The sequence below is a fragment of the Aethalodelphis obliquidens genome, unplaced genomic scaffold, assembly GCF_003676395.1.
Source record: "Aethalodelphis obliquidens isolate GAN/ISIS:26980383/991018 unplaced genomic scaffold, ASM367639v1 scaffold10, whole genome shotgun sequence".
Classification (NCBI taxonomy): domain Eukaryota; kingdom Metazoa; phylum Chordata; class Mammalia; order Artiodactyla; family Delphinidae; genus Aethalodelphis; species Aethalodelphis obliquidens.
The window spans coordinates 879,413-901,225 of NW_020837954.1; the positions used below are offsets into that span (position 1 = coordinate 879,413).

The following is a 21,813-nucleotide window of genomic DNA, read 5'->3' on the forward strand; positions in this document are numbered from 1 at the left end:
AGTCCTACTTCTGCCAGCAGCACTCAGGTACTGCTTTCCCCTCCCCAGTTGTCAGTAATAGGGGTGGGGTGGGGTGATACACAAGCTAGCCAGTCACTTGCTCTCTTGCCTTTTCTGGCTCCTGGCCTTTTATGACTAGTTCTGCTTTTCCTTCTGCTCTGTGAGCTCCACACCACAACCTGCCCCACCAGATCCCTTTAATAAATTGCCTTTGTGTTTAAGTTCATTAGAGTCAGTCAGTTATTATTGCTTGCAAAAACAAGAAGCTTTAATTGATCCAAACACCTACCTTGCAATGTTGTAAGGCTTAAATGATTAAATGAAGTTTGTAAAGTGCCTAGCCCAGTCCTAGCAGCATAGCAAGCAGTGAGTAAGGGGTGGTGGTAGTTGTCTGTAAGTTAACATGGTGGGGGAGTGAGAAGAGGGGGCAGGTGCAGGGAGGGGGAGGGAGATTTTTACTGGTTTGGGTTCCACTGAGAGAAACCTTCCCCCAAGAGACAGTGAGAAGGACAACAGAAGGGAGGGAAGTCCAGGCTATGGTATGCTCATTTATTCAAAATGTCTTTATTGAAACAGAATGATAGAGCAAGAAAGAATGAGGTCTGGGAGGATGTCTTTGGGCATAGGATGGAGCCCAGACCTGGTGGATACAGTGTGGAGCTCCCTCCCTGTCCCCTGACTCTTGCCAAGGAAGTGAACACAAAGCAGCAAGGAGGAGATGGGGTTGAGGGCAGCCCTCTGAGCTCTCCATGATGACTGGCGTGAGATGCCTCTGAGGCTTCAGGGCAGCCCTGCCTTCCTCATTCAGTCCTCCCGCTCTCCTTGCCAGGGCCTTGTGCCACCTTTCTGTATGGGCCAGCCTCCTGCCAGGGTGCTCGAAGGTCGCTCAGAGGGCAGGGTTGGGGGTGGCAAGCAGTGGAACGTGGTCACAGCGGTTAGGGGGTGGCTGCCGCAGCAGGGAGGGCCGGCGGCACAGCTCCCCATCCCGGAGCACCTCGGGCAGGAGCTTGCGTTTGGTCTCCGGCAGAAGCATGATGCTGAGGATGCAGAGGAGAGCACAGGCCGCCAGCACCACGTGCTGCAGGAAAGCTCCGTGGCCCATGTGGAGGCGCTGGGCTGGGCCACTCAGCCCGCCAAGTGCCCCCAGTGCCATGATCAGGCCCAGGCCTCGGCCCCTGGGAGAGACAGACAAGGCACTGAGCCTGTAGCTGTGGGCCTCACCCCAGCTCTTCTCCAGCAGCCTCCCCTTTTTCATCCCTCAGGCCCTGTCCTCAGCTGGAGACTCCCCTGGCAGCACCCCTGCTCTCACCGGACAGTGGTAGGGATGACTTCAGCAGCAAGGAGTGTGCTGAGGATGCCAGCAGCTTGGGAGGAGAAGAGGCCAAGGACGGAGAAGGTGGTGATGGCAGCCTCGTTCAGATCTGGAGGAGCAAGAGATGGAGCGTGTGAACAGAGGTGGGGAGGTCATGCTTGGCCTAGTCCCTGCCATCATCCCCTCTGATCCCTAGCCGGGCGGGTCTGGGCATTCACTCATCGGTTGAGAGAACAGACAGGACTGTGCGGCCAGGGGGAGAATTGTGGAAGATCTGGGCAGGGTCTGGTCTGGTTTTGGGAGGCCTGTGCCAGAAGCAGTGGCTGAGCCCGTCTGAGGCACCTCTGCTGGGGTTCCTTTGCTGAGCCCAAACCGTGGGGAAGGGAGGATGCTCACAATCCCACAGGCCCAGCAGGACCAGGGACGCAATGCCAGTGAGGGTCATCGAGAGAAGCAGGATGCCCCGGCGGCCAAATCGGTCCACGGTGACCCCCAGGAAGACACAGGCCAGGGCAGCTGTGCCGCTGGCCAGCAAGGAGCACAGGTAGAAGTCCGATGGGCTCCCTCCTCCTCCCACAGGCTGGTAGCAGTGACGAATGGCGTGGGCAATAAAGCTGTGAGACAGGGTGGGGAGGCGAAGAAAGGTGTCTGAATCTCCATCTGCAGCCTTTCACAGCCCTGGCTGGCCTCTGTAGGGGTCCTCAGGCTTTCCCCACCCGGCCAGCCCCCATCCCAGCTACTGGCCTGGCCCTTGGCTCAGACACCCAGGCTCACTTGGTGAATCCCAGGATAAGTAGATTTTTCCAGATGTTGCGGTAGTTGAGGAGGGAAGCGAAGGAAAAGGAGGATGTTGCAGGGAGAGGGCAGGTGTTCTCCAGGTCTTGGGAGACAGAGAGGAGCTGTCTGTTAGAAGGAACAGCTGAGAACCCAGGGTCCTCCCACATGGGTGGTAGGGACCCTGGGAGAAGGTGGTACAGCTACAACAGAGGGCACCATCATGTGTGCACACTGAGGTATCACCTGTAGGGACCCCTGTCTCTTACCCTGCAGGGCCTCCTGGGCCTCCTCTCCCAGCATCTGCCCGTGGGGCCGGTTCCGCTCAGCCAGTATCCTCAGCACAGACTGGGCCTCCTCAATCTGTCGCTTCACTATCAGCCACCGTGCAGACTCCAGAAACAGACCAGGCCAGCTGGGGGTGGGGTGGGGGGTACACTGTGAGGCCTCCTGAATCCTGACCCAGGGATGGAAAACTCCCACCTCTGAGGGGCTGGGGCTGGAGCAGGCCTGGACAAGGGGCAATGGAGAAGAGGAGGGGTCTCCAGGCTAGAGCTAGGCTGGAGGTAGAGATGGGAACGGCCAGACAACAGGTGGAGGGTGATACTGACCCATAAAACAGGAAGAGGATGCAGGGAGCGGTGATCATTCGCTGCAGAAATCGCCAGTCCTTAGAGACAAGGGCCAGGCCCAGGAACAGGAAGTGCCCCCCTACCCCCACCAACTCCCCTGCCAGGGCCACCCGAAGCCTCTGGGTTGGGTCGCACAGCTCCAGGCCTGGAGATACAGCAGGGACAGGGAAGAGAGGCCAGGGAGGAAGGAGGCGAGGGAGAGAAGAGGGGAGAGGGAGGGAGGAGGACAGAGAGCAAGGTCAGCCCCTGAGTGGAGGCTGCAGCCATCGCCTCCCACAGGCCAACCGCTAAGGCAAAGAGTGGAGAGTTGTTCAGTTCTCTCTCCTCTCCCACTCAAACCTGGGAGGGCTCGAGGGTCAGAGTCCCTGGTGGGTTTTCAGCATTCCCAAATTATGGGCCCTTTCACACCAGACCTCTTATTTGACTTTCACATTAACCCTTGTTCAAGGTCATACAGCTACTCAGGATTTCATTTTTAAAATAAGGCTCATTCCCTGACAGCAGTAAGTCCAGAGCAAGGAAAGCCTTAAAGATCATGGGAAGAGAGGGGTGTGGAGAGAAGGAAGACCCCTGGATCCTTCAAAGGCCTGGGCAGAAAGACAGCTGAGATTCCGGACAGCTGAAATCTGGGGCTGAAGAAGGGACTGAGGGGATCTTAGGGAGCAGTAGGAATGGCCTGGGGATACAGACAGGCAGGCATGAGTCCCTAGGGAAGGAGCTCTGGGGGGATGCCACTCACGCATCAGGTAGACACCAAGGTCAACGCCGGCAAGCAGAAAGCCCAGGAGGAATCGGAGTGCCATGACACCTGTGGAGGAGCCTGCAGCAGCCCCTCCCACTCCACAGGGGCCCACCAGTCCCAAGGTCAGCAACACAATCCCACGACGGCCAAACCTGGAAAGTAGGGAGAGCCTCTGATCACCCAGACTCCCTGGGGGAGGAGTTGCTGGGTGGGGCCCAGCTGCCCACTTCAAAGCTGGAGGTATGAGGATGAGGCCCTGGAGTGAGGCTAGAGAAGATGGGAGAGGATGGGGACCATGGTTGGCTACTGGGCACTGGGGCGAGGCTATGGTTCTGTGGGGGTAGGACCATTGACTCTTGGGATGGGGCTACTGGTCAGAGATAAGGGCATTTCTTCATGGAAGTGAGACCAACCATCAGAATGGATGGGATATTGCTTAGGGGACTTGGAACCACTGGTCCTTGGGCAGAGAGCTATTGGTCAGTGGGGATGGAGCTTGTCTTGCTCAGACTGGTCAGAGGAGATGGGGTCATTGATATATGGGGTTGGAGCTATTGATCTATGGAGGTAGGCCATTGGCCACTTGTCCATGGGGATAATATTGGTCAGTGAAAGTGGAGCTCTTGATCTTAGGGGACTGAGTAATTGATTTTGGGGGATGAGGCCATTTTTCCGTGGGGTTGGGGCATGGGTCTACTAATCCATAGGGGTGGTCAGTGGGGATGGGGCCACTGACCAGAAGATGGAGCCATTGATCCATGGGAATGGAGCTCTTAATCTATGGGATAGTACCATCGATCAGCAGGGATGATCACTAATCTTTGAAGATTTGACCGTTGATCTTTGAGGATGGAGCTATTGATTCATGGGATAGGGATCTCAGTCCATGTGGATGCGACAGTTGGCCAGTAGGGATGAATCTATTAATCCATAGGAATAATCAGTAAGGATGGGGTCACAGACCAGAGGAGATGAGACAATTGGTCAATGATGATGGTCACTGACTATAAGTCAGTGAGGACAGGGCTACTGAGTTGGGCTATTGACTTTGGGGGATAAGACCACTGATCTTTGGGGATGTAGACTGGGGTCAATGGTCATTGGGAAGGGGGCACCGATAGCCTGAGGGTGAAGCTACTGACCCAGTAGGGTGGAGCCATTTTTCCATGGGGCTAAGCTTATTGGCTAAGGTTACTGAATTTAGGAGACTGAATTATTGGTCTTTGAGGATGAGGTTATTATTCCACAGGAATGATGCTACTAGTCTGTGGGTCTGAGGCCACTGATGCATAAGGAGGGGCTATTGACCTATGGGTTTAGGATCATTTGCCCACAGGGGTGTGTGACTGTTGGGCAGTGAGGATAGGCATTGATTTTAGGGAACTGGATTATTCAATGTTGGGTTGCCTTTGATCCATGGGAGTTGAACTATAAATCCATTTGGATGAGACTGTAGACCAGTGGAGATGAGTTTAATAATCCACAGGGATGGTCAGTGGAGATGGTGTCGAGGATCAGAGGAGATGGGAGTTTTGACCCCTGGGAAGAGCTATTGGTTGGTGGGGATGGGTTGTTGATCTTTGAGATGAGGCCACTGATTCCTGGAAATGGGGCTTTTGATCTGAGAGGACCTGAGAGCACTGAAGATCCATGAGGATGGGGCTGTTGGTCTTGGGGGAGGGGTGCTATTGTGGTCACTGATCCATGGGGGTTGAACTATTGACCCCCATGAGGGTAGTCATTTGTTTATAGAGTTGAGCTATTGGTCAGTGTGAATGGAGCTGTTGATATTTAGAAATTAACATAATGAGCTTTAGGAATGAGGCCTTTGAGATGGAGTTAACAGTCCAGGTGGATAGGGCTGTTAGCAAGGATGAGTCTATCAATCCATGATGATGGTGAGGGAGGTGCTTGGTGGTGATAGGGATGATAGAGGAGAAGTTAGGACTTTCGATCTGTGGATATAGGGGTTTTGGTCAGTAGGGATGGGGCTATTGTCTTTTGAGATGAGGCCATTGATCCATAGATCTAGGGATTGGCAAGGAAGGAAGAGTTATTCCCTGTGTGGAAGAGGTATGGAAGGAGTATCTCTTGATGGGGAGTGAAGCTGAGACAGGGGTGGGGCTGCATATCATTGAACGGAAGAAATCCAGAGAACACTGCAGAGTCCACCGAGTCCCCTTCAGCCTCTTGCCAAGGCAAGCTGCCTGGGCCAGCCTCCCTAGCACCCCCTCCTCTCTACTTGCCCAGCCCTCACCTGTCTGCCGGGTAGCCCAGGAACAGGTAGCCAGAGGCAAAGCCCAAGATGAAGAGGATCTGCTCCAGGATCACCTGCCAGCCCAGGTCACACACCAGATCCCACTAGAGACGTGAGAGGGAAGGAGTGGGTGTGAGGCCCCTCGCTGGTCGCTCTCGGCCCGCCCCCAAACCCGCGGCCCACCAGGCTGCCTCACCTGGCCGATGGCGTTGGTGGTGAGCACGGGGAGGCCGTTATAGTCCCAGTCCTTGAGGCAGTGGTTGAAGTCCGGCGGGGCGAAGCCGCTGCACGAGGGGTCCGTACTGGTGGCGATGCGGCTGGCGGCGCTGGCTGCTAGGGCGGCGCTGGCGACGCTGACGCCGCTGGCGTTGGGGGGCTGCTCCCAGCCAGAGGCGTTGGGGGCGAAGGCCCCGTAGTGGCAATGCAGCGGGGGCGCCAGCGTGAAGATGGGGTCCGAGGCCATGCCCAGCGCCACAAAGAGCACGGGCAGGCAGCAGAGGCCGAGCTGCAGCTGCTGGCCGCCGCCCAGCGCCCCCACCTGGGCGAGCAGCGCCTCGAAGCTGAGGGGGCCGGGGGGCACGGCCAGCGACAGGCTGCTGCCCATCCCGTCGCCACCCGCGTCGCCCTCCCCATCCCGCTCGCGTTCGCGCTCCCGCTCACCCTGCAGCTGCTCCGTGGGCACCGCATCTCCGAGGGTCCCGACCTGCTGTGTGTTGGGGTGAGGTAAGGGGTGTGTGAGGTGGTGGCAGGAGAAGAGTGAAGCGGAGAAAACCGCAGAGTAAGGGAAGAGGCCGGGACCAGCGGGAGGAAGGCGGGCGGCGGAGGAGGGGGCGCAGAAGGAAAAGGCCGGGCGCTTGGCGGGGGTGCTGGGAGATGATGGCGTAGCCCCCAGGGCGCGGGCACTTACTCCATTGGGGCTGGGGGTGATCTCTACAGTGCTGTCGATTTTGCTGCCGCCCCCGCCATTGGGCTCGGGGGTCCCGGTGGCCACCCGGGGAGCCAGCTTGCCGACCGCAGGGGCCCTGGCGGCCCGCACCGAAAGGATGCACTGCCCTCTGGCCCAGTGGCGCGCCCGGTGCCCGGACACAGAAGCCGGAGAGACCCTGCTCTGCAGCCGCGGGCGCCTCCTTCGTCTCTGTGATCTCTGCGCTGCTTTCCCCTCCCCTTCCTCCAGACTCTCCTCCCCTTCCCACGTCAGCAGAACCTTCGGTCCAGACTCTTCGTCAGAGAGAGGAAGGGGGGCCAGGGCCCAGCGGAGGGAGAGGATGGGGCTCTGTCTCCGTTCCCTGGGTCTGCGGACCATTGCGGTATAAAGAGGAAAAAAAAAAAAAAAAAAAGACCCTGAAGGATAGTAGATCCCAGGCAGATGCCAGCAATTCCTCCTTTGTTTCCAGTTCTTCCTTCTCATCTACCCATCCATCCACCTACCCACCCATCCATCCATCCATCCACTCATTCATCAGTAAAATTTATTAAGTGTCTGCTATGTTCTGGCCTTGTGCTGGGCTTTGGGGATAACAGGATGGACAAGACCGACCTTGGAGAAGCTTACTGAGACAGACGGGTATACTGGAAGTGATGACACGGGGCATGCATATGGTGGACTGGGCTGGGCACTGTACTCAGCCTTGGCCTTAGTCCTCTACAAGACCATTGTCTGGTTTCACCACCCCCTCCCTGGCTGAGTCTCCATCATTTCTCAACAGCATTTGGCACTGTTGGCCACCCCTTCCTCTAACCACTTTTTTCCTTGGCTGCTAAGTCCCACACTCTCCTGGTTTTCTTTCTCTTGCTCCTCTTTTCTCTACTGCAGGCTTCTCCTCCTCCTCCTTGCCGTCATTCAGTGTCTGCGATCTTCAGAGGCTTGGTTCTAGGTCCTCCCCTCATCTCACACTGTTCTTTCCACCTCGGGATCTCACCTGTGCCCATGGCATTGATCACCCCCGGTATAAACAATACGAGCCAATACAAACCTGATCCCCAGATCTACATTTCCAGTTCCCACCTGAGCCCCAGACCCATGAAGCCACCTCTTATTTGACCTCTTACCTTGGATGACTCACAGGGATCTCAAACTCAATACATCCAAGACCAAACTCATGTTTCCCCCCAACCCCCCACCACCCTGGTTGTCTTCTAGTGCTTCTTTCCTCACTGAATGGCACCCTCATCATCCAATTGTGGCCAGATGCTTAGTTGACAGCCCTTGGAGTGCCCTCTTCCTTACCCCCATGTCAGATCCTTTACAAAATCCTGTCCGTTTTACTTCCTATATAGTTCTCAGATATTCTGCTTCTCTCCAACTCTACCACCACTAGTCAAGCTACCTGTTGTACAGACTGCTTTAGCCTCAATTCTTAACCAGTGTTCTGCATCTGCTTTGTTTCCATCCCTTTTCCCCATCTGTTGTTCATAGTGCAGACAGAGTGATCTTTTCAAAATGCAGATCTGGGACTTCCCTGGTGGCACAGTGGTTAAGAATTTGCCTTGCCTCCCAATGCAGGGGACATGGGTTCAATCCCTGGTCCAGGAAGATCCCACATGCTGGAGCAACTAAGCCCGTGTGCCACAACTACTGAGCCCTCGTGCCACAACTACTGAAGCCTGTGCGCCTAGAGCCCGTGCTCCGCAACGAGAAGCCACTGCAAGGAGAAGCCTGCGCACCACAAAGAAGAGTACCCCCCGCTCGCTGCAACTAGAGAAAGCCTGCGCGCAGCAACAAAGACCCCACGTAGCCAAAAAAAAAGTGTATCTGTACATGTCCCTTTCCTACTTAACAGCCTTCAATGTCTTCTCACTGTCAAGGTAAATACTAATTTTCTAGATATCTCAAACGTGACCCTGTGCTCTCTGCAGCTCCACCTCACATCTCTCCCCAAACTCTCTGCGCTCCAGCCACACTGACGTTCTTTCAGGTTTTCCAGTGCCACGGGTCCCTTGCATTAAGCTGGTCTTTACACCTAGAAGGCTTCTCCTCCCCCTACTCAGAGTGTGAATTACAGACTACCAGCAGCTGTGTAACCTGGGAGCTTGTTAGAAATGCAGAATTGCAGCCCTTTGAGTCATAATCTGCATTTTAACCAGATCCCTAGGTGTATGTACATTAAAGTTTGAGATACACTTCTCTAAGAGACTTGATATCTAATAGGTACTTTATTCTCTAATTCCAGGTAAGGGCTGAAAAGGCATGTCCTATCAGTCTCAGCCGGGAAATCCATTCCCTCTTGTCTCCACTGAACCACACTCATAATTTGCCTCCTCTGTTCAGAAATTTTCTAAATATGGGAAACTATTCTAATGCAATAAGCAGCCTCACACCACTTTCCCTCCCCCAACTCATCTGAGCATCTCTTCGGGATTTACTTTTGGTGCTGTCACAGCCAACATTCCTTGGGGGTTTGTTTGTGTCCTTGTGTCTGTCCTGGAATTATCATCCCTTTAACTTTCTGTGGTGCTGGGCTGTTTACATGCATTGTCTTGTTAGGGCCTCACAATAAGCCTGCGAGACCATTATGTTCATCCTCATATTAAAGATGAAACCAGGACTTGGAGGGACTGACGGGATTTACCTGCAGACATATAGGTACATGGATACTTGCACAGAGACCTCTGACTCTAATTCCAGGCTGATCTCTTGAAATTCTTTCTGGAAGGTGATGGAGGATGGCCCCTGTTACAAGTCTTCAACACCTGGGGTAAATTTTGGTGGCCTCAGAATCTGAAAATGAGTTTCCTTTTGAGAGTGAAATGAGAACAAAGAACCCAAAATGGAGGAGGCAAATGCATGGGGAAAGGGGCCAAGGGACTAAGAGTGTGATTGAATTTTGGGGTGCCTCCAACCCAGTCACTGTGGCAGAGTAGCATCTTGGGATAGCAGAACTGAAGCAATGGATCTGTGGCTTGGACTACTTCCCTTGTGGTAAATGGCTGGAGTGATCCCCTATCTAAGCCATGGCCCATTAATTTCACCAAAGCCCCGTGGACTATGGACTTCCAACGCATTAAATTCACTGGCCCCTCAGCTCCTCTAAAAGATGGTGTGTCCAGAAGGACAGTCAGGAAGCCTGGAGAGGGGAGTTTAAGGGGCTAGACCTTCTTGGGTTAACTGAAGGGAGAGGGCGCCCAGGCCAGCAGCGCTCTCCAGTTGGCCAGAGTTGAGGACAGCTGGGGTGACCTCTCCAGCATGGCACCATGAAGGCTCTCTTGTGGCCACCCTCTCCACATGTGCACCTCTCTAATGACATCACTTGACATTGGTCTTGGAGGAGAGGCCTTGGTCACAAATCAGGGCCTGCCTTCCTGCTATGCCGCGTCGCAGACTCTTCTTGGTTCTCTCATCCTCTGAGTCTCAGCACAGATACCACCTCACCTCCCCAACAATTCTGTCTAAAGTCTCCAATGGCCTCTCTCCTCACCTAGTTGGTCTGGCATATCACCCTGTTTATTTCCATTACCAGCAACTGTCAACTTTGTGGCAGGTTTCTTTCTTTACTTACTTCTTTTAGCTGACTCGTTTATATCCAGCCCACCCCCATGATGTACCTTCAGAACAGCGCCTGGCACATCACATGGGAGCAGAGAACCTGCCAGATGAATAGTTGTTGAAGAAACAGCAAAATTTTCCCCAAAACCCTAAAGGCAGCCTGCCCACAGCCGTGCGTCTCATCGTTTTGGCCAAGGGTGCCAGGCCCACTCCCCAGGCTCCCAAGAAGCAGAGTCAGGGAACCAGACAGCCTGGTTTATTGAGATGCACCAGCGCCCAAGGCCCAGCTCTCCTGTCTCCTGTGGGGAGGAGCCCTCTGGCCTCTCCCAGACCTTCCCATTCTGGGTGGCCAACGTCCTGCCCTCACTCTCAGCTAACAGTGAGGCACTGATGTTCTAGAGCCAAGACACAGGACAGGAAAGGGGCTCCGGGTGGCCCCTTCCCCCAGAATCTGAAAATGATTCAGGTTTCAGCTACCTGAACCTCTGTGGGGCCGAAATCCCAGAGGCAGGCAGCCACGTGGTGCCCAAGAACCTCTGCGTCAGGCTGAGGGAGGAGGAAGGTCCAGTTCCTCCTTGCCCTGGAGGGCCTGGCGCCTGCCCCTGACAAAGCAGGGAATAATATTAAATATAAATAATTTATACAAAATGGCTCGTACAAAAAGCTGCGGGGTAGGGAAGGAGGCGCCTCCGTGAGAGGCTGAGATGACTGGAAGAGAGGGGAAGGGGGAGAGATGCCTCCACCTCTCCTAGTCCCTAAAACAGAGCCCTCCAGCTGCCCAAGGCCTTGAGGGGGCTCTGGCAGGCAGGCGAGGGCAGAGCAGGGCCAAGGGGCTCAGCGGGCCAGGCTGGTGAGCAGGGTGGTAAATTGCAGGGCCCGCCCTGCCAGCTCCGCCACACACTGCACCATCTCTTGGGCCGCAGGGCCGGATGGGTAGCCCAGGGCGGCCCCCTTGACGGCCAGCACCGTGGCCCGCAATGCCTGGCCCAGCGCTGTGCCTGCAGCTCCGACCTGTGCTCGCAGAGGGGTGGAGGCTGCCAGGCGGCCCAGGGTGTCCCCAACAAACACCAGGCGGTGAGCAGCCACCAGCACCTGCTTGCCGTGGGGCACGAAGAGGCGCGGGGGCTGGTTGGCCCGGGTGCTGGACATCAGGGCCGCCACGGCTGCCTGCAGTGTTGAGTAGTGGCCCTGGCACTGCCCGGCGTAGAAGTGCAGGAGCTGTAGATCTCCGGCGGGAAGAACCAGTGGCTCCCCTGGGGACGGGGCCTCCTGCGGGCGAGAAGAGTGGTCAGTGGGATTGCTCTCACTACTGCCGCTTTTGTTCTCATTTCCTTTCTCCTTCCCTCCCTTTGTTCCTCATTCCTTCTTTTCTCCCTGAGCTCAATTCCTTTAGATCGTACCTCTGCCCAGACAATTTAGATTCTCATAGCGAGTGGCAGGAAGGTACCCAGCATTGATGTCAGATAAATCTGGATACAAACAACCTCAAAAACAAGTCTCTGAACTTCATTGTTTCCTTGTCTCTAAAATGGGGAGCCTAGGACTGCACTGTCCAGTGTAAACGCAAGGCGAACCACCCATGTAATTTCAAATCTTCTAGTAGCCACATTAAGAAAATCCAAAGAAATTGGTCCATATTTTCTAACTCCATATATTAAAAATGTGGTAATTTCGGGCTTCCCTGGTGGCGCATTGGTTGAGAAACCTCTTGCCAGTGCAGGGGACACAGGTTCGAGCCCTGGTCTGGGAAGATCCCACATGCCATGGAGCAACTAAGCCCGTGTGCCACAACGACTGAGCCTGCGTGTCACAACTACTGAAACCCGCACACTTAGAGCCCGTGCTCCGCAACGAGAAGCCACCGCAATGAGAAGCCCGCACACCACAACAAAGAGTAGCCCCCACTGATCGTGACTAGAGAAAGCCCATGCCCAGCAACAAAGACCCAACACAGCCAAAAATAAAAATTAATTAAAAAAAAAAATGTGGTAATTTCGACACTGTAATCAATACGAAAATTATTGAGATTGTTTTTCATACTAAGTCTGCAAAATCTGGTGTGCACTTTTCATTTACGGTACATTTCAGTTTGGACCGGTCACATTTGGAGGGATTGGTAGCCGCATGTGGCTGGTGGCTACCAGACTGGAGAGTGCAGCTCTCGTCTCTGCCTCCTAAGGCTGCAGTGAAGATTAGCTGATACGATGTACAGAAAGGGCTGAGAACAGAGAATTGCACACTGTAAGCACTATGTGAGTGCTAACTATGGCTGTGACGCACGCGATGTGCTGAGCACAGGGTGTGGCACTTGGTACAAACTGACAAATGGTAGCTATCGTGATTAGGACCATTCTAGATCAGGTCGAGGAGACCATCTCACTTTCCCGAGGCCCAGAGAGATTAACTGGCGGCTTCTTAGTGGTGGAGCTGGGATTAGGAGCCGGGTCTCTTAGGAACCCAGGAATTCACAGTTGGAAGGGGCCTCGGAAGTCACCCGGCCCAGCAACTCTTCTGCTCCCCTGACTGCTCGCTTTTCTGACTCTTCTCCAACACATTCTTTCCTCTCTTTCCGAATCCCTGATATCCTTTTCTTTCTTTCTTTTTTTTTTTTTTTGTGGTACGCGGGCCTCTCACTGTTGTGGCCTCTCCTGTGGCAGAGCACAGGCTCCGGACGCACAGGCTCAGCGGCCATGGCTCACGGGCCCAGCCGCTCCGCGGCATGTGGGATCTTCCCGGACCGGGGCACGAACCCACGTCCCCTGCATCGGCAGGCGGACTCTCAACCACTGCGCCACCAGGGAAGCCCCCTGATATCCTTTTCTAAGTTCCAGCTCCTTCCTGAATTCTAACTCCTCTCTACTCCAACTGTCCCGTTTCACTGAACTCTTACCCCCATCCTAAATCGATTTCCCTTGATGCTCGAGTTGAGAACAGCCCTTCTTCCAAGTTCCTGCTCCTCCCCGCCCCTTCTCTAGCACCACCCCCATGGGGTTACCTGCTGCTCTGGTGGCCCCCTCTCCAGCAGTTCAGGATCCCCTGGGGAGGCCTTATCCCGGGGCCTGGCTCCCTGAGCTTTATCCATGCCCTGCAGGGGGGGAGAGGGTCTCAGTGCAGTGGTGGGGGAGCAGGCTGGGGTCTAGCCTCCATGGTCTTCCTGCGCCTCCCCACTCCCACGTCCTCCCGAAGGTCTCTCCTGCCATCAGGTCTGCAACCCCTTGACTCTAGGTCCGGGAGAGCTCTGGTGGCAGGTCAGAGGTCTCAGGGACCCTAGGCTGGGTTTAGGGGGAGGAATGTGGCACCGATACAAGTGATGTGGCCAAGTACTGGGGCCCAGGCCATAGGGTACAGGGCCATGGATGAGGAAGAAGGGAAGGGAGGAAGCCGGGGTCTGCATCTGGGGCCTCAGGCCTCCTTGCTGGCTCTCCTGGAGCCATTTCTGGTGGGGCTGGCTGGAGGCGAGCTCACCTTCAGGTGGACGTAGTCATACTCCTCGGCCATCGGGATGCCCTCGTACTCATTGTGGTGTCCTTCTTGATGGTCCTCCACCTCCCCGATCTCTGGATCCCCCTCGACCTTGGGGCCCCCGTAGCCCGGCAGGCGGGGTGGGGGTGGGGGCAGAGGCCGGTCCTGGATGCTGCCCTTCCGGCCTGGAGCAGGAGAGGGAGCCGGGGAAGGGCTGGGGGCCTCCGGGACAGGCAGGGCCGGCAGAGGGCGGCGGGACAGGCTCTCAGCTGAGGGCAAGCGGGGCCTGTGTGCGGGTGGGGGGCTTCTGGCCAGAAGCAGGGCCAGGGCGTCCAGGTCATTGGAAGCCGAGGCTGCCAGGGGCTCTGGAGAAGGGGGTGTCTCCGGCCCCAGCAGGGGGACGTCGTAGATGCCCTCGTCAGTGCCCCCGCTTTCCCCGTCTGCCAGCAGTTCCTCTGGTGCTTCGTACAGATTGAGCAGGGCGGATGCTCGTTTCAGGTTGGAAGGGGCAGCGTAGAGTGGGGGCCCTGGCTCTCGGCCCCCCTCCCAGTCCAGATCTGGCTCCAGGTCTGACTGTGGCTTCGGGGCCAGAGGCACGTCATAGGGAGCTTCATCTTCTCCAGGGGACTGGGGGACAACCCAGGCCAGAGGGCGGGAGAAGGAGGCCGGGGAGTCATAGGGGCCGTTGGAGGGAACTCGGAGGGCAGTGGGGGGTACGTCATAGACCTGGAGAGGAAGCAGTTGGTTACTCTCAGTCTCAGCAGTGGGCCCCCATTCTGCTAACCCCTATCCCCGAGAGCCGTCTGTTCCCTGCCCAACATACACACAAACCTCTAGCCCTCACCTCCAGGGCATCTCCAGGGGCAGCCTGTTGGGTCCCACTGCCTCTGGGGACCTTGTAGATGGGATCAGGGGAGGGCGGACAGGGTGCAGCCAGAGGTCCCGAGGTAGGACAGGGCCGAGCTGGAGGTGGTACCACATACACCTGGGGGATCAGCACAGGCGGGTGGGTCAGGTGGTGTTGGGACCAGGGGATCAGATAATGTGTGCCCGGGAGGAGCTTAGACATCTTCCAACCCCCTCCCTGTACCAGTGGGGAAAGAGCCCAGAAAGGGTTGGCCACCAGGATTAGTACAGCAGAGTCGGTGCAGAGCTGCCGTCTCAGGGCTCTCCCTCCTCCACGTGCAGGCACCGGCGGACGGGAATGTCCTGGCTTGGGGTTTTGGGGGGCTCCAGCTCTCACCTCCTGGTCCTCAGTGCCGTGCTCTGGGGCTGGATGTGGTGAGCCAGGCTGGGTTGGCGGCACCTGGGAGAGGCCAGGCTTGGGCGCCGGGCCATTGGGAAGGAGCTTCACTCTGTTGGCAGGCACAATGCCCTGCTGGCCGTGCAGGGAGCAGAGGCACCAGCCGTCCAGCCCACCAGCGCCTTCCCTCTGCAGCACCCGTAGAACGTCCCCTCGGCGGAAGGACAGTTCCTGGGGGGACTCGGCGGTGTTGTCGTACAGTGCCCGGGCCAGCTGGGCCTGATGGGTGAGGTGGGAGTAGGGAGAGGGGTCTTCACACACATATCAGGTCATGTCCTCCCCTGCTCAAAACATAGAGCTCCCCACTTCCCTCAAGCTAAAAATCTTACCTCCTGACTCAGCCCTGCCTGTCTCCAGCTTCATCCCTTGCATTCTCCCTCTCTATTCCTTGATCTAGACAAGCTCTTTCCCACCTCAGGGCCTTTGCAGTCCCTTTACCTGTCCCCTGACTATTCATTTGACTGGCCCTTTTTCATCCTTCAGTTCTTCTTAAATGTCTTCTTCTCACTCTTCTCCCCACCCCATTCTGTGTCTGTCTCCACCCATTGTTTCCTTCACAGTACTTTATACTATTTGTCTATTTACTTTAAAAAATCAATTTCTTCCCTTGTACTGTCAGCCCTGTGAGAAAAGGGATTTCTATATTCCTAGCCTCTGCAATAGGCCTAACCTGGAATCAGTCCTCCATGAACATATGTTGAATGAATTACATGAGGAAGTCCTGAAAAGGTCTCCCATAGGATCTCCTTTACCTTCCCTGTTTCCCAGTCAGCATCCCCTATAAGCAGGTTAGATTAGCAGCTGCAGAGACCCCGTATTCTGAGAAGGAGTGGGAGAAGCCCAGCCCAGACACAGCCTCGACATAATAAGGAAGAAAACAGAAACCAAAGCAATTGTTTTATTCTCAGTCTGAGCAAGTAAGGCTCTACCAGCAGAGGCTGAGGTTATCATGGAGAAAAGTGTATACGCTCGTGTGTGTTTGTGTGTGTGTGTGTGTGTGTGTATGCAAGGGGGCTGGTGGACCAAACAAGAGCAAACATTTATCAGCCTGTTTCCAGTCCTGTCTGGTGGGGACATCTAAGCTTTTTCCTTTGAGAGCTACAGGCTCAGGTAAGCCACAGACATCAAGTGCAAATTATATAGCCAGACACTGAGCGAGTGTTTGCACTAATCATCTCATCTCATTTAATCCTCACAACAACCTGATGAGGGAGGAGCCATCATTATCCCCATTTGGAAAGGAAATTGGAACAGAGGTTGGTACTTTGCCCAACGACATACAGCTGGTGCAGCATGATTTGAACTCTAGGCTGTGGGATTCCAGAGCCTCTCACTCACTCCTCTGCTGCCTCTTCACAACCATAAGGATCTACTTTTTGGGAGTTCCCTGGTGGCCTAGTGGTTAGGATTCCAGGCTTTCACTGCCATGGCCCAAGTTCAATCCCTGGTCACAGAACTGAGATCCCACAAGCCGTGCAGTGCACCCCCCCCAAAAAAAAGGATCCACTTTTTTCTTCTTATATAAGTAACAGTAGTTAAGTCAAGAGGGCCCATGACATATATCCGGACAAAACTATAATTCAGAAAAAAACACACACCCCTAAGTTCACAGCAGCACTATTCACGACAGCCAAGACATGGAAACAACATAAATGTCCGTTGACAGATGAATGGATAAAGAAGATGTGGTACATATATACAATGGAATATTACTCACCCATAAAAAAGAATGAAATAATGCCATTTACACCAACACGGATGCAACTAGAGATTATCATACTAAGTGAAGTAAGTCAGAAAGAGAAAGACAAACACCATATGATATCACTTGTATGTGGAATCTAAAGTATGGTACAAATGAACCTATCTATGAAACAGAAACAGATTCATGGACATAGAGAACATACTGGTGGTTGCCAAGCGGGAGGGGACTGGGGGAGGGATGGAGTGGGAGGTTGGGGTTAGCAGATGTGAGCTATTATATATAGAAGGGATAAACAACAGGGTCCTACGGTATACCACAGAGAATTATATTCAATATCCTATGATAAACCATAGTGGAAAAGAATATAAAAAAGGATGTACATATATATGTATAACTGAATCACTTTGCCGTACAACAGTAACACAACATTGTAAATCAACTATGCTTCAATTAAAAAAAAAAAAAAAAGGGACTTCCCTGGTGGCGCAGTAGTTAAGAATCCATCTGCCAATGCAGGGGACACAGGTGTGAGCCCTGGTCCACGAAGATCCCACATGACGCGGAGCAACTAAGCCCGTGGGCCGCAACTACTGCGTGCTGCAACTACTGAAGCCCACACGCCTAGAGCCCACGCTCCGCAACAAGAGAAGCCACTGTAATAAGAAGCCCGCTTACCACAACCAAAAGTAGTCCCCGCTCGCCGCAACTAGAGAAAGCCTGTGCGCAGCAACGAAGACCCAAGACGGCCAAAAATAAAACAGAATTAAATAGGGCTTCCCTGGTGGCACAGTGGTTGAGAGTCCGCCTGCCGATGCAGGGGACACGGGTTCGTGCCCCGGTCCGGGAAGATCCCACATGCCGCGGAGCGGCTGTGCCCGTGAGCCATGGCCGCTGAGCCTGCGCGTCCAGAGCCTGTGTTCCGCAACAGGAGAGGCCACAACAGTGAGAGGACCGCGTACCGCAAAAAACCAAAACAAAACAGAATTAAATAATAAAAATTAAAAAATAAAATAAAAAGATAACAACAAAAAGACTTAAAAAACAAAACAAAAAGAGGACCCATGGCTCAAACATGACTCAAGTTTATAGGCAGTCTTCATGATGCCCAAGTTCCCTTTGCTAGTCTCTCTTCACTGGGCTCTGGTTCCACCAAGTTATTTGGTAGAATCAAGCTTAAGCCACTCACAATGTCAAAATATATTCCGCTTCAGCTATGTTTCCTAAGTGACCCGAGCCTGCTGGCAGGATCCCAGGCAGTGGTAGAAAGCAGGTAGTTAGGCATTACTGAACAGGTAATCCACGTGGGCTAACTCAGTGAAACATCTCAAGCTCAAGATCTCTGGCAGGCTGCATTTGGCCACCAGGCCCTGGGGGAAGGGTGTCTGGCTCAGCCAGCATGAGTGCATGTTCCTCGTGGCCAGTGTTTCCCTCAGGTGGAGAGGTTGTCCAGCCCTTTATGGCTGGGTGATTTTAACAATAAGCTGACTTCTCTTGCCTGATTCCAAATGATCAAACCCTCTTCTGATTATATTTTGGCTTCTAAAGGAGGTTGTCCCACAAAAAGCCAATACGCTAGCCAGATGACACAAATTCCTGGTGAGCCTGGCCTTTTTCTTTCTAACTGTAAATTAGAAATTGGCGTTTTGGATCTAGCCAGGGGGTTAAAAAGCACGGTTTCTGAGGCAGACCGACCTGAGCTTGAGTCCTGGCTCTGCCCCTTTCGAGCTGGGTGACTTTGGGCAGTTTGTTTAACCTCTCCAAGCTTCAGTTTCCTCCTTTATAGAATTCCATATCCACAGCTGAACATCCACTTTCAGATAATAACAGTACCAGCCTCACAGGGTTGTTGTGAGGACTGGGTGAGATAATGCATCAGAGAACCAGGACAAACCCAGACAAAGCTCAGGGCCAGCTTAGGGCCAGTAAATACTCAGTAAATATTAGCTGTTGTTAGGATCCTGTGAGTTTCATAAGCGTAAATACCAACACGCCTCGCTCCCCCAGGCAAAAGAAAGATCTACCTCCTGGGACTACAAAGTTGACCAGCTGACCAGCTGGCTCCTGAGAAGGCAACTTTATGTCACAGTACCCCACTATGTTCAGGACCTCCCCCTCTTCTGGCTCCGAACTAGGGTCTGCTCACCATCATACAGATTGAGGAGCTAAGAGGAGTTTGGTCTGAGAAGGAATGAAAATCTAACTCATCCTCGGGGGGTGTGGGAGGATGTCAGAAGCCATGCTTCTCTTCCCAGCCTCACAATCCTCCTTCGCAGGATGCCCATTCAGAGGGAGCCAGAAAGCAGGTGGCAGCCTCGCTTTCCCTGGGAATCCTAAGGCCTAGGGAAGGCTGGAAAGGGGACAGAGTTGCTTAGATTCAGACTACAAGCAGTAGAGGACAGAAAGCAGGGGCGGGGCTGTGAAGAGTTCCTCCCTGTGTCAGGTTTGAATTCTGTCCAATGGGACCAAACCTCTGGGCCTTGCAATTGCAGGAACCCAGGCCAGAGTCCCTGATAGACTGATTGATGATGGGTGTGGCCACCCCAGCTCTACCCCCTCCTCAGGGGCCCAGCTGACTTGTGAGGGAGTGGCTGTCTTAAAGGGGGGTGGCCGTGGGCTACACGCTCACTGGGAGGCCTCCTCCCACTGGCCCATCATGCCAGCTGTCTCCTCCCTTTGTCCCCAGTCCTAGGAAAGTGGCCAGAGGCTGGCTGACATCACCTCCCCTCCTCCCTCTATTTTCTCTTGCTCCCTGCCCGATCTCCCTCTTTTACTTTATTTCCCACCTTTCTGCCGTCCCTCCTCTAGAGAAGGGCCCCCTTGGGCCCTTTGCCCTCTCCTATTTCCTTGAAGCCACCTCCGTTCTTTCAGCCCCCTCCCAACCTTTTACTAGCCTCCCAATCACAAGCCCCTGCCAACCTCCAGTGGCCATCTGTTCCCGCCCATAAAGGAGCAGATAGGACTCAGGCTTGCCCCCTCCCCTCCTTCCAGGAGCAGCCTCTGGAAAGAAAAAGGGGAGAATGGGGAGCGGGAGGAGAGAAGGGGGAGGCCAGATCCAGTAGGAGCTAGGGATGAGGAGTGAGAGGGGGAAAGGGAAACAAAAGTGCCAGAAGGGGGACACAGTCTCCCAAAGAAGCAAGGGACCAAGGAGCGAGACAAAGAGAAGGCAGAAATAAAAGTGACAGCAGTGCAGGACAGGCTGTGGACGTCTCTGCCCGGCAGCCTCCTCTCTCTGGTGGACTCACCGACGTGGCTATGGCCATGGCCTTGGCCTTCCGCGCGGCCAGCTCCAGGCCAGGCTCGGTTTCGCTGACTTCAGCAGCGGCTGCCCCGCACCATGGAGGCGGCCCCCTGCTGCGGCGCCTGAGTCGTGGCCTCCGCAGAGGTTGGAGGAGGAGAAAGAAAACCCACGAAACTCCCCAAATGGGAGGCAGCTTGGCCGGGCAGGAGGAGGAGCGGGGCGGGCCGGGGCGTCGCTGCGGGACCTCATCCAAGGGCGCGCGCTCTGCCCCGTCCCCGCGGCCTCCCGGGGGCTGCCGGGTGGACCAGGCCCCCGGAGCTGCCTGTCCTAGGCCGAGGGGGCACCCCGGATCCGCACAGGCCCAAAGCTTCCTTCCAGTGCCAGGGCGGGCGAGGAGGCGGGAGCTGGGGCTGCGCTCGACGCCTCTCCGGGCCGCTCAGGACGGCCCCGAGGGCAGGGAGAAGCCGCCGGGGCGGTCGGGCTGGACGAGCGAGTTTAGGGGCCAAGCCTCCCCACCCGGCTGCCGCGCCGGAGAGCGGTGCTCCCGAGGCTGAGGGGCGTCGGGGGCTCTGCGGCAGCCCCGCTGCGAGGGAGGGGTGGGGGGGCAGTGAAAACTGAGACGTTCGTCCCCCTTCAAACTCGCCCGACTTGGCGAACCGAGGCCAGGCTGGCGCCGAATGTCTCGGAGAGCGCGGCGGCTGGGCTGGGCGGCCCGAGTGGTTGCCTTCTGCCCAGACTCTCGCAGCCCCGGCGAGGAAGCGGGTTCCCAAACACGCACACTAGCTCGCAGCGCGCCTGGGGGTCTGGGGGCGCCGCGACGACGCCTCGCTACCCGCACGCGGGCCCGGCTCGAAGGGGCGGGACGGCGTTCCCCACACGCCCCCCTCCAGCCCTCGACGCCGGCGCTCCCGCTCCCACCCTCGGCCCCCGGCCCTCGGCGCTGGCCCCGCCGCCCCGCTTACACGCACCCTTGGCGGGCCCTCTCCGCGCGCCCCAGGGCTCGGGGCAGCCCGGGTGTCTCTGGCAACCGAGAGAAAGGCCACAAAGCAAAAGAAGGAGCAAAGAGAAGGCGAAGGAGGAGCAGAGGCCAGGGTCCTGAGGACTCGCCTGGAGGTGGGGTTGGGGGGGCGGACACTGAGAGCGCTGGGAAGGCTCCGGGGGTCGCGCGCGGCCTTCAGGCTCACCCCCCGCTCGCGGCTCCCCTCCCCTCCCCTTCCCGGGCTCCCGGCGCCCTTTCTGTGCACCTCCTTTCTCCTCCCCTCGGGCCCTCTCCGCTCCGGCGCGGGGCTCAGTCCCGGGGATTAAGAGAAAGGAGGGAGGGGAAAAGGGAGGGGAAGGGAAGGGGCGGAGGAGAAAGAAGGACGATCCCTCCAAAGGCGGGTGTTGAGTTTCAGCTCAGGACCCTCGGGCCAAATTGCACGCCCCCTCCCGGCTCCTCTTCCCCGTCGGCTGCAGCCCGGCGTCGCGGCGAACCTCCAGGTGGTCTGGTTCGCTCCCTCCCGGGAGCTTTCCTCTCCCCGTCACGCCCCCGATCTCCCCCGCCGGCCCCGCGCCTCTCTGCATCCCTTTCATTAGCCCCACATCTGTCTTTCCCTTGGGAGGGAGCACGCTCCTTCCGCCTTTCTGGGGTCCTCCGCGGAGCCTGTCTACTCCCTTGGCAGGGCCTCCGCAGGGGTCTGGGGCTGGACACGGATTCTAGCCCTGGCGGGAAAACGTGATGCCCGAGCATCTGGTCCCGGAGCCGCGGGCGGGCCGGTTGTGCCGCCTCTTAACGCTTCTCTGCCAGTCTAGACCTGTCCCCTGCCCTCACTCTGGCTCGCTCCTGAGGAGCAAAAGTGGGGACTTCGGGCACAAAAGGGCAGGACTCTTTCAGAGGAGCTGGGATTGCCCCCAAGCTTCGGCTGG

General features: G+C 55.8%; 1 protein-coding gene across 15 annotated transcripts; it reads right to left on the reverse strand.

Annotated features, from left to right (window-relative positions):
• Window positions 1-534: 534 nt before the first annotated feature.
• On the reverse strand, window positions 535-21,580 carry SLC22A17 (solute carrier family 22 member 17). Of its 15 annotated transcripts, none has more exons than XM_027110822.1 (17): window positions 19,913-21,579; window positions 14,798-15,184; window positions 14,507-14,647; window positions 13,666-14,388; window positions 13,196-13,285; window positions 11,293-11,469; window positions 9,287-9,363; window positions 6,625-7,009; window positions 5,914-6,420; window positions 5,718-5,821; window positions 3,458-3,612; window positions 2,698-2,863; window positions 2,356-2,501; window positions 2,087-2,192; window positions 1,655-1,926; window positions 1,310-1,421; window positions 535-1,175 (listed from the first exon to the last, which is right to left on the reverse strand). In XM_027110822.1, exons 1-17 carry the CDS (start codon window positions 19,928-19,930, stop codon window positions 887-889), a joined length of 3,855 nt encoding a protein of 1,284 aa, XP_026966623.1. In that variant the 5' UTR covers window positions 19,931-21,579; the 3' UTR covers window positions 535-886. The 15 variants fall into 15 exon arrangements, 13 of the variants coding, with proteins under 13 accessions (XP_026966623.1, XP_026966621.1, XP_026966626.1 ...); XM_027110820.1 differs by having other exon boundaries at window positions 5,914-6,423; window positions 19,913-21,578; XM_027110825.1 differs by having other exon boundaries at window positions 5,914-6,423; window positions 14,906-15,184; window positions 19,913-21,576.
• Window positions 21,581-21,813: the final 233 nt, after the last annotated feature.

What these genes read in the sequence shown, in the direction of transcription:
- SLC22A17 (XM_027110820.1), bottom strand. An exon ending in AGCTCTGCACCGACTCTGCT is followed by an intron (nt 14,648 to 14,797) that starts GTACTAATCCTG and finishes CTGATCCCCCAG; the next exon opens with GTGTATGTGGTACCACCTCC. An exon ending in CCCCTGGAGATGCCCTGGAG is followed by an intron (nt 14,389 to 14,506) that starts GTGAGGGCTAGA and finishes CTTCCTCTCCAG; the next exon opens with GTCTATGACGTACCCCCCAC.